The 17,508-nt window shown below is 36.9% G+C and overlaps 1 protein-coding gene across 1 annotated transcript; it reads right to left on the bottom strand.

The window, feature by feature from the left end:
• Positions 1-4,776: 4,776 nt before the first annotated feature.
• Positions 4,777-6,715, bottom strand: LOC142523845 (transcription factor bHLH75-like). Its single transcript, XM_075627575.1, has 6 exons — positions 6,341-6,715; positions 6,142-6,201; positions 5,713-5,778; positions 5,549-5,617; positions 5,329-5,409; positions 4,777-5,066 (listed from the first exon to the last, which is right to left on the bottom strand). Exons 1-6 carry the CDS (start codon positions 6,713-6,715, stop codon positions 4,974-4,976), a joined length of 744 nt encoding a protein of 247 aa, XP_075483690.1. The 3' UTR covers positions 4,777-4,973.
• Between the last annotated feature and the right edge of the window lie 10,793 nt (positions 6,716-17,508).

Raw genomic sequence — 17,508 nt, 5'->3', positions numbered from 1 at the left:
AGTCTTTAGACTCACTAGACTTGATAGATGCAGGTGAGGATGTTTATGAGGAGACAAGAGGTGGGGACCAAGGAGCAGGCTTGGACTGAGTGGGAGGCTAAACCCGAGGACCGCCCATGTTTTTAAGTCTTTATGAAAATGTTCAAACACTTTTGTCAAACTTTATTTTAGATCTTTCGTTGCGACAAGTTGAGACGTACAGTTATTTTATCGAATTTTGAACGTTCCAGTCCATTTAAGAAAATTTTTAATTTTTCCGCAAATTTTAAATAGTAAAAGTACGGTACGTTACATTGACCGTGCTACCAACTCCTTCCTCTATGGGTACGCCCAACCAACACTCTACACTCTTAGGATAGTTAAAGGAGCACCAATCCAATCTCGAGATAAAAAAGATGTTATGTATACATATTCGCTTTCACACATAGGCACAGATAGTCAGGAAAAAAATTCTAGAAGGAAGTGGCCTTGCCAATTGTGTATAGTGGACACGAGCAAAGTTGTGGGCACACTACAACAAAAACGGTATATGACAACGGATAAAACAACAAAAACGGCATACGTTCAACGACAACGGGTTTTATCCGTTGTGGTAGGTAGAATTTGTGACGGTTTTGAAACCGTCGCTAATTTTATTCAAAACCGTCGCTAATTAGCAACGGTTTATTAACTCGTCGCTAAAATTAGCGATGGTTAGCAATCAAGGCCGTAGCGACGGTCTCTAAGATTTCCGTCGCTAATTTGTTTCGAAAAAAAATTTCCTTTTAATAATTTAATTAATCTAAAAGAAACTAACAATCGAAATTAAAATCGTGTAAGGGAGAAAAATTTTAAGTGTTATGAAGTAGTGAGAAAAATTTTAAGTGTTGTGTGAAGTGATAAAATTGTGTGAGAGAGAAAAATTTTAAGTGTTATGAAGTAGTGAGAAAAATTTTAAGTGTTGTGTGAAGTGATAAAATTGTGTCAAAGAGAAAAATTTTAAGTGTTGTGAAGTGTTGTTGAGGAAAATGGACTGAAAATGGGGTTATTTATAGAGAGTTTGCGCAGTTTTTTGTTAAACCGTCGCTAATTTAAAATTAGCGACGGTTTTTATAAAATTGTCGCGAAATTTAGCGAAGGTTTCTCTGAAACCATCGCTAAATGTAGCGGCGGTTTTACAAAAACCGTCGCAGTTTTTAAATAAGCCAAACCGTCGCTCAATGTAGCGACGGTTTATACAAAACTGTTGCGAAACATAGCGATGGGTGTTGCAAAACCATCGCTAATTTGAAACATGCGATGGTTTTACTTAGAATCGTCGCTAAAGTTAGCGACAATTTTTGCAAAACCGTCGCAAATTTTAAACTAGCGACAGTTTTCATAAAATCGTCGCTAAATATAGCGACATTGTTTGAAAAATCGTTGTTGTTTATCAAAAAACCACGCTAATCGACAACGTTTTCATAAAATCGTTGTCGATTGTCCAAAAAAACACACTACTAGACAACGGTTCATAGAACCGTTGTCATTGATCCTAAAAAAACGCTCAAAGACAACGATTTTATAGAACCGTTGTCATTGACCATAAAACTGTTGTCTTTGACCCCCAAAAGACAACGGTTTTCGCTAAAACCGTTGTCGTAAAACCGTTGTTAAAAACATACGACAACGGTTTTTCACAAAAAACGTTTTCGTATGTGCGTTGTTATATGCAGAATTTCTTGTAGTGGCAGCATTTTCCTAGCGGCCAAAATAAAAGGAAGGTTGATCGAAGGATCTACATGAAGCTTAAAATACAGCTAGCTTAATGAATTGGTTTTGATCTTTCTCTTGTATTGTATACGCCATTTATACGTTCACCTTCTTCAATGACCTACTGACACTTCACTTTTTGAACGAGCATGGAAAGACACTGTCAAAGACTCTAGCTCTACCAGGTTCCCGAGTCAATATAAAAGTCCATCCACGGCATGAGATGAGTGTACAGAAAGGGCTCAAGAGCATTTCTTCTTCCTCGTCTTGAAAGCGAAAGTTCAGTGCCCGTTGAGTAGGAGAACTGAAGTCACCCGTTAGGGCGTAGGGTCAATGAATTGGGTGAACGACTGGGAGGGTTAGATATTTTCTGGCTTTCAAGGCATTCTTAAGCCCAGGATGGGTGAAATCCAAGCTCCGTTTAAAAAGAAAAAGAATCGTCTGCTCTCCTAATAGCTAAAGAATCCGGAGCTTTCTACGCAGCTCTTTCCTCTCAGGTATTTTTGTACTTGTGAACTTGAATCCAGAAGCTTGATTGATTAATTTGCAAACTGCGGGGCTTCAATATTTTCAAGTGTTTTCTTCCAACAATGTTTTTGAAAGAGCTATGCCTAAGTTTATCTGGCTCTTCGACTATGAGTGAGAGTCCGAGCGGATTCCTAACCCCCTTCCGCAACTGGCTGGAGGAACATCTATTTTCTTCGGCACAAGTGTGCTTGGAATCTCAGTTTTTTGAGCTCTAATGCAAGGGTCGATCATATGCAAGTTTAGGGTATTAGGGTCTGAAGGTTTCTTGGTGCAATAAAATTCGAGCAGCTATTGGTCATGAATTTGTGGGTCATACGCGGTCTGAAAAGAGAGGTTTAGGGGCTGCTAGTGTAGGTTAAGGTCACGGTTTAAGTTGGGAAAAATTTGGTTAAGTTTCGGGTTGGTTCGGGTTAAAACGGGAACCCCGGTCCAAGTTTTGAAACGAATCGTGTAAGTTTTGAATCGGGCTCGATTTTACGTCTAAAAAAAACTTATAAATAATTTTTGAGATGTTTAAGGAATTTGGTAAGCTTCGGGTCAGAATTTTGAGGTTCAGGGGTAAAATGGTCATTTTGGGTTTCCATGGGCAAAATGGCCATTTTTCATTTGGGCCGAGTTTTTAGTCCTGGCAGCGCCCTGAGCACAATTTGTCATGTTTTTAAATGTTTATGTATCACGTATATGACCTTTTTACGAAAATATGAAAAATACGTTGCATGTTTGATTTTAAAGAAAATTTATATATGTATATGCATTATTTTTATAAGTGATGAATCTGATAAAATGTTTTGAAGGATGGAAGTTGGTTGTGACTAATATGATGACATGCTAATACGATGATATTAAGGCCAATGCTCAATGGATGGGTAATACTATTGCTGATGTCCCTGCCGCCGGGTACTGCGGTTATGCGTAGATGGATCCATCGTCTAATACGATGATATGAAAGTCACAGCTGATGAAAATAATTCAAATTAAGAAAACAAACATGTATATGTTTATATGATGATATATGTGATGAATAAATCATGCTTTGGCAGGTTACGATTATGCATGCGACTTTTTACGATCATGAATTGTATTTTGCTTACAGTATTTTTCGTTGTTCCATGTTATGTATATGTATTTGATATCACGATACAGTTGTGTTGAGTCTTTAGACTCATTAGGTGTGAATGATACAGGTGAGCATATCGACGACGAGGCTGGAGGTGCCGAATTCTGAGTATGCAGGGTTAGATGTGTGCACACGACCCGATGACTATGTTTTTTTTCGCACATCACGTTTTTATGCATTTTTGAGTAGATATGATCGGTTTTGTACGTTGGTTATGATATGTTGATGATTTTCAGGATTTTTACTCTTTTTAGTTTTACACTCCTGATTGATGGTCGAGTTGGCACATTTTTAAAACTGCGGTATTTTACTTGTCATTTGATTACAGTTATTTTCAAATGTGTATTTTACAGTAGTTTTGCATGCATGCATAAAAGTAATTTTCTAGAGCATCTTACATATTCTATCAAAATTTCAAAAACAAGAACATAATATGTGAAGATAATAGGCTCGAAAATGTCTAGAACATTTCTCAAATTCGGATGACTATTGGACAAAACTTTGGTTTGAAAATTTTGAGGAACTTTTCTCGAATTTTTTCAGAATCTTTCTCTAACCATCCAGCCTATTTCTCGATAGTTTGAAAGTTTTTGTGATGATTTTTTATGTGGTTTTACACTACACCAAAGTCTCTATTTATAGATCACAAAAGATGGCGTGAAAAGTCTTCTATTCACGCTCATTTATCTCTTCTTAATTTTCATTATTTTGATCTTAATATAAGTAGTTTAATAGCTGATTTATTATGTTGCAAAACAAAATTTCAGGCCTTCACAGATGTAGTTGTTGAGGTTATGTTTTTTCACTCCAAATTCGAGTGAAACTCACATCATGATGTGTTCATCGAGGGCTTTTCTATTTTCTGTCTTCAACATATTAGTGAATCTCTTTTCTTTATTGTTTTTGTCAGTGTTTCAGAGAAAATTTTAAAAAAAAATTTCTTTACGTTGGCTGTCTTGACAGTGTACGTCAATGAGAAATTTGATATTGCTACATATAGAGCGCCATTATTCCAATGAAAATAATGTGTAAAAATAATCTATATATTGAACTAAAATTAAATTTTTACAGATTAAAAGATTAACAAATATTTAAATACAAATTTAAAGGACCAATTTTAGAATTTTTCCGCATAGATTTATAAGGCGTGAGAAGAAACAGATTGTCGAACATGTTTAAACTAATAAATGAAAAATGAGATTCTGAATAAAGATCCCCATTCAGTATTGACTATCACCTGTAAATAATAGAACTGAAAATATCTATATTCCTTCTCCTTGAACCCATCGAGGCCCATCAAAATAGGGATTACTTCGGTCATTAATCATATCTTTACACTGCATATGAAAAAGATCTTAATAATGAAATGTCGCTTTGATGCATCCCTACGTCAACTGTCGTAGAACACCATCCAACTATTTGGGCGACATTGTATTTAGAAGTTTTCAATAATTATTTCGATGCTTTTGGCGTTCTCTTTCTGTACTCTATTAATCTTGTACACACGTTATATATATAAACACACACACACACACACACACACACAAATATATATTTATGTAAAATAGGATAGCATAAATTAGAATGTAAAATAAGCTCAAAGAGGCCAAGATGTTTGGAACTGTGAGAATCCGCCATAGTTTTTTCCTGCATCATTCTCCATCCCTTGTGCTTCATATCCTGTAGTTCCCTGTTGTGAGATAATTATTAAACAGTTCACAAAATTATAAAAATCCAATCCAACACTTTCATTAATAGAATGATATATGGAGAAATTGTAGTAACTAAATAAACGAGCCCATTATTTTATTTTTTCCCAGTGTTTCAAAATTATTGATAAATGTTGTTCGCATGAAAATAGAAATTATTTGAGTGTCATAATTGAAGGCCAATTTATTATAAAAAAAGTGATGAATTTTTTGAGAAGAAAGTAACGGAGAAATCCTTATTACCACACTTGGTTCCACGGCTTCTGCCTCTGTTGATTTGAAATCATGGAACAAACTTGCTGCAAATAGTTTCAGGGATAGAAACTGAAAAAGTGAAAAAATAAAGGGAATTAAAAATAATCGATAAAATACAATTTTGCAAAATAAATCGGAAAATAAAAATAAAATTGTAAAATTTAAAACAGAAACAATATATTATATACATGTATATATTTTGACTTACATCAATTTGGTTTTGCAAAGATCGTACATAATTGGTTATTACATCCAACATGACAGCCATTCCCATCGTCTGTAAATTACATAATCTCAGTGAATTTCTGTGTATCATACTTTAGAAAAATGAAAACAAGATTTCTTGAATATTGAAAAAATAAAGAAACTTACCTTATAACACCCTGGAACCAGATCTTGCAAGCACCTCAGCTTTTCATTTATTTTCTCTCGTCGTAGCTAGTCCAAGAAATAAAATAAAATTTGCTTTAACACAGACCAATTGAACCATGATATATTTATCAGGTCTCTTATAAGACGATCTCACGGTTTTTTTATCTCCGTGAAACGGGTTAATCCAATCTATAATTATCATGAAAAACAATAGTTTTAGCATAAAAAGTGATATTTTTTAATAAGTTAGGTCGGGTCCGAGACTCGTCTCACAAAATTGACTCGTGAGACATTCTCACAAAAGTTTTGTAATATTTATTATATTGGCTCATAAAATCTCAACAAATTGTTGTCATTTCAAAAACATAGTTAAAATATATATGAACGGGATAATAGCAAAATCGATCATATTAATTGCATTAAATATACCCTTTCAGACAAACTGTGGCTATCTGTGGCTTGACCTCTCTTTGCTCTGACATGAACAAATCACTGATTCGTTTTCTCTTCTTTCCATTACACTTCTGCCAAAATATGACAGTATAAGTTCAAAGTCAAAATCCTTATTTAGAAAGGGTTCGTTCGTCTTATAATTCTTCATCAGAAAAATGAAAGTAATATACCTAACCTTGTTAGGTCCTAAATAATCAGTCCCAGAGAATGAACTGATCATAGAAGGCTTAACCAAGATTCCGGGCTCCAACGTTATACTTCTGCTGTTGCATCCATGGCTTGATGGAAAGAAATGAGACGTTGGATCGTAAACGGGAATGCTATAAGTTTCCATTGTTCTTGGAATTGCATCATTGAATTGTATTGGCAACTGATTGATCTTATCATGTTGATAAAAGAACCAATCATTGAATACTGAGGAGGCTACGATCCCTTGGAGATTTTTGTCGAAACTCTCGATCGAAACCAAATTATTGAATAGTTCTATGTTTGAATTCATTTCTGAGAGTGGAGGTTTAGGCTTCTGCAAACTTACATTGAATTCATCCATGAAATCGATGAATAGTTTTGAATGAAAAGGAGATACACACAAATTTTAGATCTGTGAAATGTTACTATCAGAATTACTATATATAGATGCCAAATCTTGGCCCATAAATCGGTGTGGCAATTTTCTTGCCAAAAGAAGTTACTGTTTTTGGTGAGATATCGTACAAAACCCATGTTTTCCTTTGTTATAATTTTTAATCGAATCTGAATTATTGGCCAAACCTATTATTTATCAAAGTAAGGTAACACTGATTCTACTGTAAGTTACTTCCAAAATGCGATAACATCTAACTGCATGCATGCAAATTCAAGAAAAATGAAAAATGCTTAATTAAATTATTTTAATTGCATTAATTAAATGTGGTAGTCATTTGTACATGTTAAAAAATTGTTTGCCATTAGAATGCATAAAATTGTATTTTTAAGGGTTATTCGAAACACGATCGAGGAACGGAGACTTGAGAACGTAAAGGGGAAATTTTTTTTATTAAATAATTATTTTTAATTATTTAATAAATGGTATATTTAAAATGAAATTCTCGAAGATGCTTTTTGATGTGTTTTTACATGTCGAATCGTATTTTAAACCAATAATCGATTTTTGACGAAAATAAGGACGTTTTGGTAACTCGGCTAATATTTTCGGAAACTATCATAAACGAAATATCTTACGTACATTATAATGGGCCTATTAAACTTTGATTATTGGGGCTAATCTCCTACTCAATTTTTTATAACCAAAACTTGATTTCTACAAGTCCTAAAACACACAAACTCACGCCTAAAACACTAGGACTCTTAGGGCAGCCGAGAACACCACACACATACTCACTTTTGGAGACTTTTCACGTTATTTTATAGAATAAAAACGCAACAAGGATCCCCCGTCTCTACACCAATGTCTCTCGAGTCAAGGATTGTTTTTCGTGCGTGAAACACGCAAAGGCACGTTTTAATATTTTCTTTATCATTGTTCATACCATATTATGTGTGATTAAGTGTTCTTGCATGAAAAATATGATATCTTTCTTATATTTTTGTTTTTATGGTGATACATGATCAAACTTTGATTTTCATGCTTTTAAATTCATGGTATTGATACACAAAGGGGCTGCCATAGTAGGGCCATTAGAAGGGATGAAGTTCAGAGGTTTAGGGACCCCTATATGCATGGTTGGGGGCTGGATAATAAGGATTGAAAGGCTGCACGAAAATTGGCTTTTTAAGGGATTAGGGTTTCGAATTTGGTTACTTGGAAGGGGCAGGCTGTGAGCCAAATTTTGGTCGAGTTCGAGGGCCCTAAGAGGGTCTAGTTATGGTCCTAGATGGATTAAGGGGTGGTTGGTGCAAGGCCTAGGGCAAGAATGCGGACTGTTGGTCGCGCAACTCATGTAGAGTTCGCGGGTGGAAGGGCTGCTCATGCATGGCCTATAGAGCTTGGTCCAGCAGCTAGTTTAGGATTCGGTCTAGGTCCTAGGATGGTTTTTTAGGGTCTGAAAATGATGGTTAAGGGCTAGGCTCGATTGGTTTGAGGTTGGTTAGGGCTAGGGTTAGAACAAGGCAATATAATTCCAGCAGGTTCTAGGTGTTTTCTATTGGTCTTAAATGGCATGAATTGGGTTGAAAAAGGGTTAGTTAGGTGCTAGTAAGCTATGGTTAAAGTTTGGTATATGGTTAAGTTTAGAGTCTATTCGGGTCAAAATCGGGACTTCGGTTTAAGTTTTAAAACGAATGACGAAATTATTCGAGATGCTTAAGTTTACGTCTAAGAAATGTTTATGGGTGTATTTTAAGGTGTTATGGTAAGTTTGGATTAATTAGGTTCTTCGTTTTAAGGTCCAAGGTAAATTTAGAAAGTTATGGTTTCAGGGACAAAACGGTCATTGTACGCTTGAAAAATATTAGACGTCTTGGCAGTGCTCTGAATGACTTAATATATGTTAAAATGTTTATTTTGAATGATTATAGATTTTTATGATGGAAAACGATATATGCTGAAAGAGGTGTTGCATGCTTGGTTTAAAAGAAAAAATGATATCTATGAATAAATTTTTATAAGTGATGAACACGATGAAAGGTTTTCAAGGAGGTGATTTGATTGTGACTAATATAAATACAAATACTAAATGATATGATGATATGTAAAGCCAAGTTTCAGTTGACGCTGAGAGTATCGCTGATGTCCCTGCCACCTGTTACCATCGTTATACGAAAGATTGATCAATCGACCAACAGCTGATACGTAAGTCATAATTAATTATCTAAATTCAATAAAAGGGAAACGTAGCATATATGATGAAATGAAAAGTTAAGATGAAAGGAAAAATGTTTTAATGTTATGCGTGTTTGTGAGGGCCCGTGCTCCTGATTAATTTTTAATTATCAAACAACAACTAGGATTTATTAGCGTAAACATCGAAAAAACAAGTAAAAATTTCCATTTTGGGCCTACAAAAATTTCGGCATTACCTCCCCGTAAATAAGACATACCAAAAATTTCAAAACAACACAACAAAACATTTATACTCGAAAATAGAGTTCAATAAAACAAACAGAATACCAATCGCACGCAGAGCCAGCTGATCGAGCAAAACTTACACTGTGGAATCCTTAATACAATATGGTTTTGTATGCTCAAAAATTAATCGCAAGTGCACGATGTCAAGTAATAGTATAATGTACGTAAGTACGAGTATCGTTCCACTGAAGACTGTATTTAACAATTATTATTTTCAGTTATTAAATCTTTAGCAACGAAAGTTGATTGGTTGATTATTACTACTATACTTAATTAAACATGCAAATAAAATGAGTCAAAAATTTGATAATAAAATATAATATCTAAAATAGTTGATTAAAATTCAATGAGAAATGAATTTGTTGGGAATATCGGTTCACCTACCCCTCGTTGATTTATTAATTCGTTCGATATTGATTTTATGCTTCCGACAGGATTTCCTATTCAATTGAACACACTCTCTCGAGCTATGCCAAACTAATTCTACTCATTGAAGTAATTAAATGTCTTTAATTATTTATCAAGAGTGAATTGCATGTCGATTTATGAAATCCCCTAGTTTTCGACCCTCGGGACTATGACTATCGGCGCGTATCCAATTTTTATATGTCTATGTAAATTGTAGATCCACGGATTATACTACTCGTTCATATCAAAAGTTATTCTCTCGAACTCACTCGCAATATAAAGACGTTGTTAAAGTTAGCTACGCTCTAACAACACGATAAACACAATAGTATAATCAAGAATAAATCAGAAATCGAGGTGTAAATTAATTATATCAAAGTTTTGGGTAGGATCCCCTTAAATCCCAACAAATAATAAAATTAGCTACTAGAATTCATAGTAAAACTAAACAAAACAAAGTTTAAAGAAGAGAAACTAGATAAGAAATAATAGGCGTGACGAAAATCGTAAAGACTGACGCTCGAAAATCTTCAAATCTTCAACGTCTGGCGCGAAAAATCTCCAAAGCTTTTTTGGCGGCTCTCAAATTCTGTCTCAGTCCTCAAAAACGTCCTCCTCATATCCTCTCCTTCTCCCAACTAAGGTAAGGAATCGGCAAATATATTTTTCCAAAAACAGGTGGCGCTCGGGCGGTAGAATATTACCGCTCGAGCGCCACATCTTCTGTAATCTTGCTTGGGATGTGCGGCAGTCGCAGCTCGGGCGGTAGAATATTACCACCCAAGCGCCGAGTCTTCGGTAAGTTGGCTCTTCGGAAGATAGATCCCGCGCCCGGGCGGTAGAAAATTACCGCCCGAGCGCCACATGTTCTGGACATCACCTTTGGCATTCAACTCTCGTGCCCGGGCGGTAGTTTTCTACCGCTCGGGCGCCATATTTTCTTCTCATTTTCTTCTTCGATTGCATACTTCGCTCCAATTTCGGTTCTCCGGTCGTTTTACCTGCAAATTTGTCACGCACAAGTAAGAAACAATCAAATGCTTATGCTTACTCTAAAACGAACAAAAATGTAAATGAAATGGACGCATGCACAATGCAAACACACGCAAACTAATGCATTAAAACACGTAAAAACTACGTCTATCAACCCCCTCATACTAACCTTTTGCTTGCCCTCAAGCAAAATAGGTTACAGACTACAACTCAACATGCAACAAACACAAAGTGAAGAGTATTAAAATAACTAAACTGATGGTAAAGTAGCAAACTGACATCTCCTGCCTCAGCGGGTTTATGAACCACATCCACTTAGTCAAAACACACATCCATTAATATCCCCTTCAAAACATCGCACAACATTTGTATTTTACCAAAAGGCAGTGGCCTTGTGTGCTGTGGATTTTTCTAGCTTGTGTTTCAGACAGTTTTATTCGCAAATCATGTGGGTCGCCGAATCAACAAGTCAAGGCAAATTTCTCTCTCCTATGTTCTGTTTCTAATCGAGACCAACCAGTAAACACATAAAGCGGTAGAGTTTCATGGTAGAACAACAAAATTTAGGGAGTCAATAGCCATAAGTGTTAAGTGGTTCAGAAAGATGGGGTGTACGTAGATCATTTTCACTATGCATTTGTCAGAAATTTTCTCTGACATTCCTCAACGCCTTACATCTCCATCTTTTTAGCCTTGGGATAGGATTTCATCTCTTTTTGGCTCCCCCTCACCTTACATCCCCTTTTTTTATTCCATTTTTTTTTTGCGCATAGTTTTCTCATGCGTACTCCCTAGGCTTTGGATATAGGGTATGTTTATTTATCTGGCAATAGTGATTAATTTTTAGGTCCTATGCACGATTGGATGAAGGATGTTTGAGGGATATTTTTGATTTTCTACTTGAGTTCATGCTACTGGTTAGTCATTCATTTCAACAGGTAATCATTCAAGTTCTACTCGCAATCTTATGTTTCTCTAGTTCCTCTCACAGATTATTTTGAATTTAACTGTCATTGACACCACTATCAAAATCCAATATATGTGCATATATATAAAAAATTTCAATTCACCGAGGGATTCATAACGAGTGATAAGACTAAGCAACATGCAGTTCATTTAGCCCAAAATCATCATTGGCTACCAATTTACTTGTTTTACCATCAACTGACTCACATGCGAGACACATACTAACCGACCCCCTCACACTAAGTGTGTGCAATGTCCCCATTGCACCAAAGACGAAAACACATAAATGCAAACATTAATGCAGACATAGAAACAAATGCAAAATAAATGCCCAAATGAAACAACAATTAGAAATAAAACATAAAGCAGTAGAAAATGGAAATGCAAAGAAGGGGAAACAGTGAACTCCCCTGATCAAGGTTCCTCCTTGTCGTGCTCCGGTGGTGGCACTCCGGCTGCATCCCACTGCTGAAGATAGTCAAACTGAAATTGTAAAACTCAACAGAAGTACAAGAAAGAAAATTAAAACGAGTAGAGAGGGAAAGAAATCAGTTCTCAATTTATAGTCGAGAGCTAGACTGCAGATTCCCCTCAGTTCTGATTGTTTTGGAATCGAGTGACTCCAATTTGTCGTTCCCCTGTGCCACCTAAATATTTCTTCAGTCGTTGAGCATTGACTGTGAATGGCTCATTTTTTCCATCTCTCACAGTTATGTCTCCCGAGGGGAACACCTTGGTGATCATGTAAGGCCCCGTCCACCTTGACTTGAGCTCGCCAGGAAACAGGCGCAGCTTGGAGTTGTATAGCAGCACCGCTTCACCTTCTTTGAATTCTCTCGACGTGATGCGCTTGTCAGTTGCTAGCTTTGTACGCTCTAAGTACACGTACTTCAGGTGTGGAGGCCGTGGTTTTAGCTCACGTGTTGGCGGTTCCTCAATGCTTGACTTATGAGGGGTCAAATCTCTTCGATCACCCGTGTCCTCCAATTTCATCCTTCTGGCTTCTTCCATTGATAGTTGGCATTACAGTACGCCACTCTTGCAGATTTTTCTTCATCAAGTTCATCCTCTTTCAATTCAGTGGTGAGCGTGGCTTCCATTGGGTCCTTCATAGCATCCTGCACAAATTGACATACAAGTGAATCCGATGAATCAACTATAAAACAATCATTAGTGCGTAGTGTGTGCTTAAGAGCGTTAAAAACATTAAAAGTGATTTCTTACTTTCCCACTCTCAATCTCAACTTCCCTTCTTGCACTTCAATCACGGCCTTGCCAGTTGCAAGGAACGGTCTCCCTAAAATCAAAGGCATCTCCCTATCCTCTTCCATGTCAAGCACCAAAAAATCTGTAGAAAATGTAAACTTTCCCACTTTTACTAACACATCTTCTTTGACTCCTCGTGGATGTTTGACGGATCCATCAGCTAGTTGCAAGGACATCTGTGTCGGTTTAGGTTCGCCCAATCCAAGTTTCATGAATACAGATAAAGGCATAAGATTAATGCTCGCACCAAGATCACATAAAGCTTTAGGAAAAACAACATCACCAATCATGCAAGGGATAGAAAAACTCCCTGGATCCTTTAGCTTTGGTGGGATCTGGTTTTGTACCAATGCAAAGCAATTCTCAGCCAATTTTACCGTCCTGTGATCCTCCAACTTCCTCTTATTAGCTAAGATGTATTTCAGAAATTTAACATGACTCGGCATTTGCATCAGAGCATCATCAAAAGGAATATTATGTGCAATTTTTTGAATATCTCTAAAAACTTAGCGAATTGCGCATCTAATTTCGCCTTTTTTAATGCTGCAGGGAAAGGTGGGGGAATTGCAATTGTAGATTGTGCAGTGGGTGCGGGTGTAGATTTAGAAGATTTATCTGTAGATGTGTCAATCGCTCCCTCTCGTTGATCTTCTTTTTCTCTCTCTTCTTGTTCAAGCACTTTTCCGCTCCTCAACGTTATGGCTTTCACTTGCTCTTTCGGGTTAGTTTCCGTGTTGCTTGGCAAGGTGCCTGGTTCTCTGCTCGTGATCATTTTAGCCAACTGACCTATTTGATTCTTCAGGCCATTTATTGATGCATCCTGGTTTTGCAGTCTAGTCTCGGTGGCTGAAATGAACTTAGACATCATTTGCTCCAAACTAGATTTCTCATCTCGAAGCTCATGTCGACACATCGGTTGCTTACTATACTGCTGTCCTCCTTGTGGTCGAGTCTCACTGCCTTGACCACCCCATGAGAAGTTGGGATGTTGTCTCCATCAAAGGTTATATGTGTTCGAATATGGATCATTCCTTGGACGGTTTTGGACTCCCACTTGATTCACAGGTGCCCCTTCTGGCGCATAAAAGAGATTTCCATCTTGACAATCCTTAACATAGTGTTCTCCTCCGCATTTTTCACAGAATATCTCTTGAAGACACATACCCGTGCCACCCATATTCAACCGGTCCAGTTTCCAATTCAAGACATCAAGTTGTGCAGTAATAGCAGAAAGGTCAGTTACCTGCTGAACTCCTGCACTCCTTCGCTGGTTGTTCCTTTCAGATTGAGGATGATAGCTGCTAGCAGCCATCTCCTCCAGTCTCGTATCCTTCCTCGGCCGTTTTTCTCAACAGATTTCCGTAGGCCGCAGCATCTATCATGGTTCAGGTTAGATGAAATTAAACCATAGTAAAAAGTTTGGACAACTAACCCAAGATGCAACTCATGATGTGGGCATCTTCGCAATAAGTCTTTGTAGCGCTCCTAAGCCTCGTAGAGTGACTCCTGCTCAAACTGAGAGAAGGTGGTTATGTCCGCTCGCAGCTTCATGGTTTTCGATGGAGGAAAATATTTCAAGAGGAATGCCTTAGACATGTCTTCCCAAGTTGTGATTGACCCTACATGCAAACAATTCAACCAAGATTTAGCTTTATCATGCAAAGAGAATGGAAATAAACATAGTCTAACAGCATCATCTGAAACTCCATTAAATTTAAAAATATCACAAATTTCTAAGAAGTCGGCGATGTGACTGTTCGGATCATCCAGCGCATTCCCCCCGAATTGGACAGTGTTCTGGATCATTTGAATTATGGCTGGCTTGATCTCAAACTGATTTGCCCTGACAGTTGGTCGCACTATGCTTGGACGTGCTCCATCAAGTGACGGTTGCGCTTACTCAAGCATGGGTATGCGCCTTGGCTCTTCGACCCTTAGATCTTCATGATGCTCCTCCTCACGCTCGTTCTTGTTCATTAAGTCGTTAAGCCTCTTCTGTTGTCGTCTCCTGCATAAGGTTCTTTCAATCTCGGGATCGAATATCTCTAGTTCAGACTCTAGAGACCTTGGCATGCACAAGAGTGATACCTGCGAAGAAATCGAAGGTTACCAAACAAAGTGAAATAGAGAATGCTAAAGTAAATAATTAAAAATAAAATTGTAGATTAACAGTCTCCGGCAACGGCGCCGAAAACTTGATCGAGCAAAACTTGCACTGTGGAATCCTTAATACAATATGGTTTTGCATGCTCAAAAATTAATCGCAAGTGCACGATGTCAAGTAATAGTATAATGTACGTAAGTACGAGTATCGTTCCACTGAAGACTGTATTTAACAATTATTATTTTAAGTTATTAAATCTTTAGCAACGAAAGTTGATTGGTTGATTATTACTACTATACTTAATTAAACATGCAAATAAAATGAGTCAAAAATTAGATAATGAAATATAATATCTAAAATAGTTGATTAAAATTTAATGAGAAATGAATTTGTTGGGAATATCGGTTCACCTACCCCTCGTTGATTTATTAATTCGTTCGATATTGATTTTATGCTTCCGACAGGATTTCCTATTCAATTGAACACACTCTCTCGAGCTATGCCAAACTAATTCTACTCAATGAAGTAATTAAATGTCTTTAATTATTTATCAAGAGTGAATTGCATGTCGATTTATGAAATCCCCTAGTTTTCGACCCTCAGGACTATGACTATCGGCGCGTATCCAATTTTTATATGTCTATGTAAATTGTAGATCCACGGATTATACTACTCGTTCATATCAAAAGTTATTCTCTCGAACTCACTCGCAATATAAAGACGTTGTTAAAGTTAGCTACGCTCTAACAACACGATAAACACAATAGTATAATCAAGAATAAATCAGAAATCGAGGTGTAAATTAATTATATCAAAGTTTTGGGTAGGATCCCCTTAAATTCCAACAAATAATAAAATTAGCTACTAGAATTCATAGTAAAACTAAACAAAACAAAGTTTAAAGAAGAGAAACTAGATAAGAAATACTAGGCGTGACGAAAATCGTAAAGACTGACGCTCGAAAATCTTCAAATCTTCAACGTCTGGCGCGAAAAATCTCCAATGCTTTTTTGGCGGCTCTCAAATTCTGTCTCAGTCCTCAAAAACGTCCTCCTCATATCCTCTCCATCTCCCAACTAGGTAAGGAATCGGCAAATATATTTTTCCAAAAACAGGTGGCGCTCGGGCGGTAGAATATTACCGCTCGAGCGCCACATCTTCTGTAATCTTGCTTGGGATGTGCGGCAGTCGCGCTCGGGCGGTAGAATATTACCACCCGAGCGCCGAGTCTTCGGTAAGTTGGCTCTTCGGAAGATAGATCCCGCGCCCGGGCGGTAGAAAATTACCGCCCGAGCGCCACATGTTCTGGACATCACCTTTGGCATTCAACTCTCGTGCCCGTGCGGTAGTTTTCTACCGCTCGGGCGCCATCTTTTCTGCTCATTTTCTTCTTCGATTGCATACTTCACTCCAATTTCGGTTCTCCGGTCGTTTTACCTGCAAATTTGTCACGCACAAGTAAGAAACGATCAAATGCATATGCTTACTCTAAAACGAACAAAAATGTAAATGAAATGAACGCATGCACAATGCAAACACACGCAAACTAATGCATTAAAACACTTAAAAACTACGTCTATCACCAGACAGGCTCGATCACACCAAATAAGATTCAACACTCAATAATACAACCATACAAATACACGAGGCATCTCCACGGAATATGACTCAATATATATAGTATAAATATCTGGGGACTCTTAACTCAAATCAACTCACTGTGCTCCACTGGCAGACGCTCCTCCAGCTGCATCAGAACCACTTGTATAACCTGCTATGGAATCACAAAACAAACCACAACAGCCCCGAGGGGAATGGGTCAAACACAATACGAAGATCAAATAAATTACAACATAAATAAATGATATGTAATGAAATCAATGCAATGCATGTAGGATACCAATAATCTTGGGTATCAAACTAGATCCAAAGAAATGATAGCAACAACTGTGGCCACATGTGCTAGGGGTGTGATGTAATGTCCCGAAAATTTAAAGATCAACGTAAACCACATGCATACAAGTTATTAAATTTCTTTTGTATTTTTTTAAATTGTTTTAATTTATTAAATGCATTTTTATTTCATGAATTTTTGTTTTAATTCATGGTTTATTTAAAGTTTCATGCATTAGGATTTTAAGTTGCAGTTAATGCTCGAACGAGGACGGAGACCGGTGATATTCAGGAAAATACTTTTTTATTGAGTAATTACTTTTTATTATTAATATGAGGTGTTTTGAGTATGATTTTTTTAAATGGGCTTTGGTTGGGTATTTTTTACCCGCCGAGTTATATTTTTAGCTGTTGCGCAAATTTTAATGATTCGGAGAACTTTTTGAGGGTTTGAGCAATATTTTCAAAAACGTACCTCAACAAAATATTTTTCGGGAGTATGCTTGGGCTTGATAGGCCTATTTTTAAGCTTAGTGGGCACAAGACCCTTTGTAAACTTTTTAAAATATAATTAGGGCCATTAGCATTTTTTTTACTATTTAATTACTATCCTAAACACTCCCTAAACCTACTTTTTCCCCTAGCA

Source organism: Primulina tabacum, chromosome 14 (genome assembly GCF_025594145.1).
Source record: "Primulina tabacum isolate GXHZ01 chromosome 14, ASM2559414v2, whole genome shotgun sequence".
NCBI classification, from domain to species: Eukaryota; Viridiplantae; Streptophyta; class Magnoliopsida; order Lamiales; family Gesneriaceae; genus Primulina; species Primulina tabacum.
Note: the sequence above shows the minus strand (reverse complement) of the source record. Positions and strands in the feature narration are given on the sequence as shown.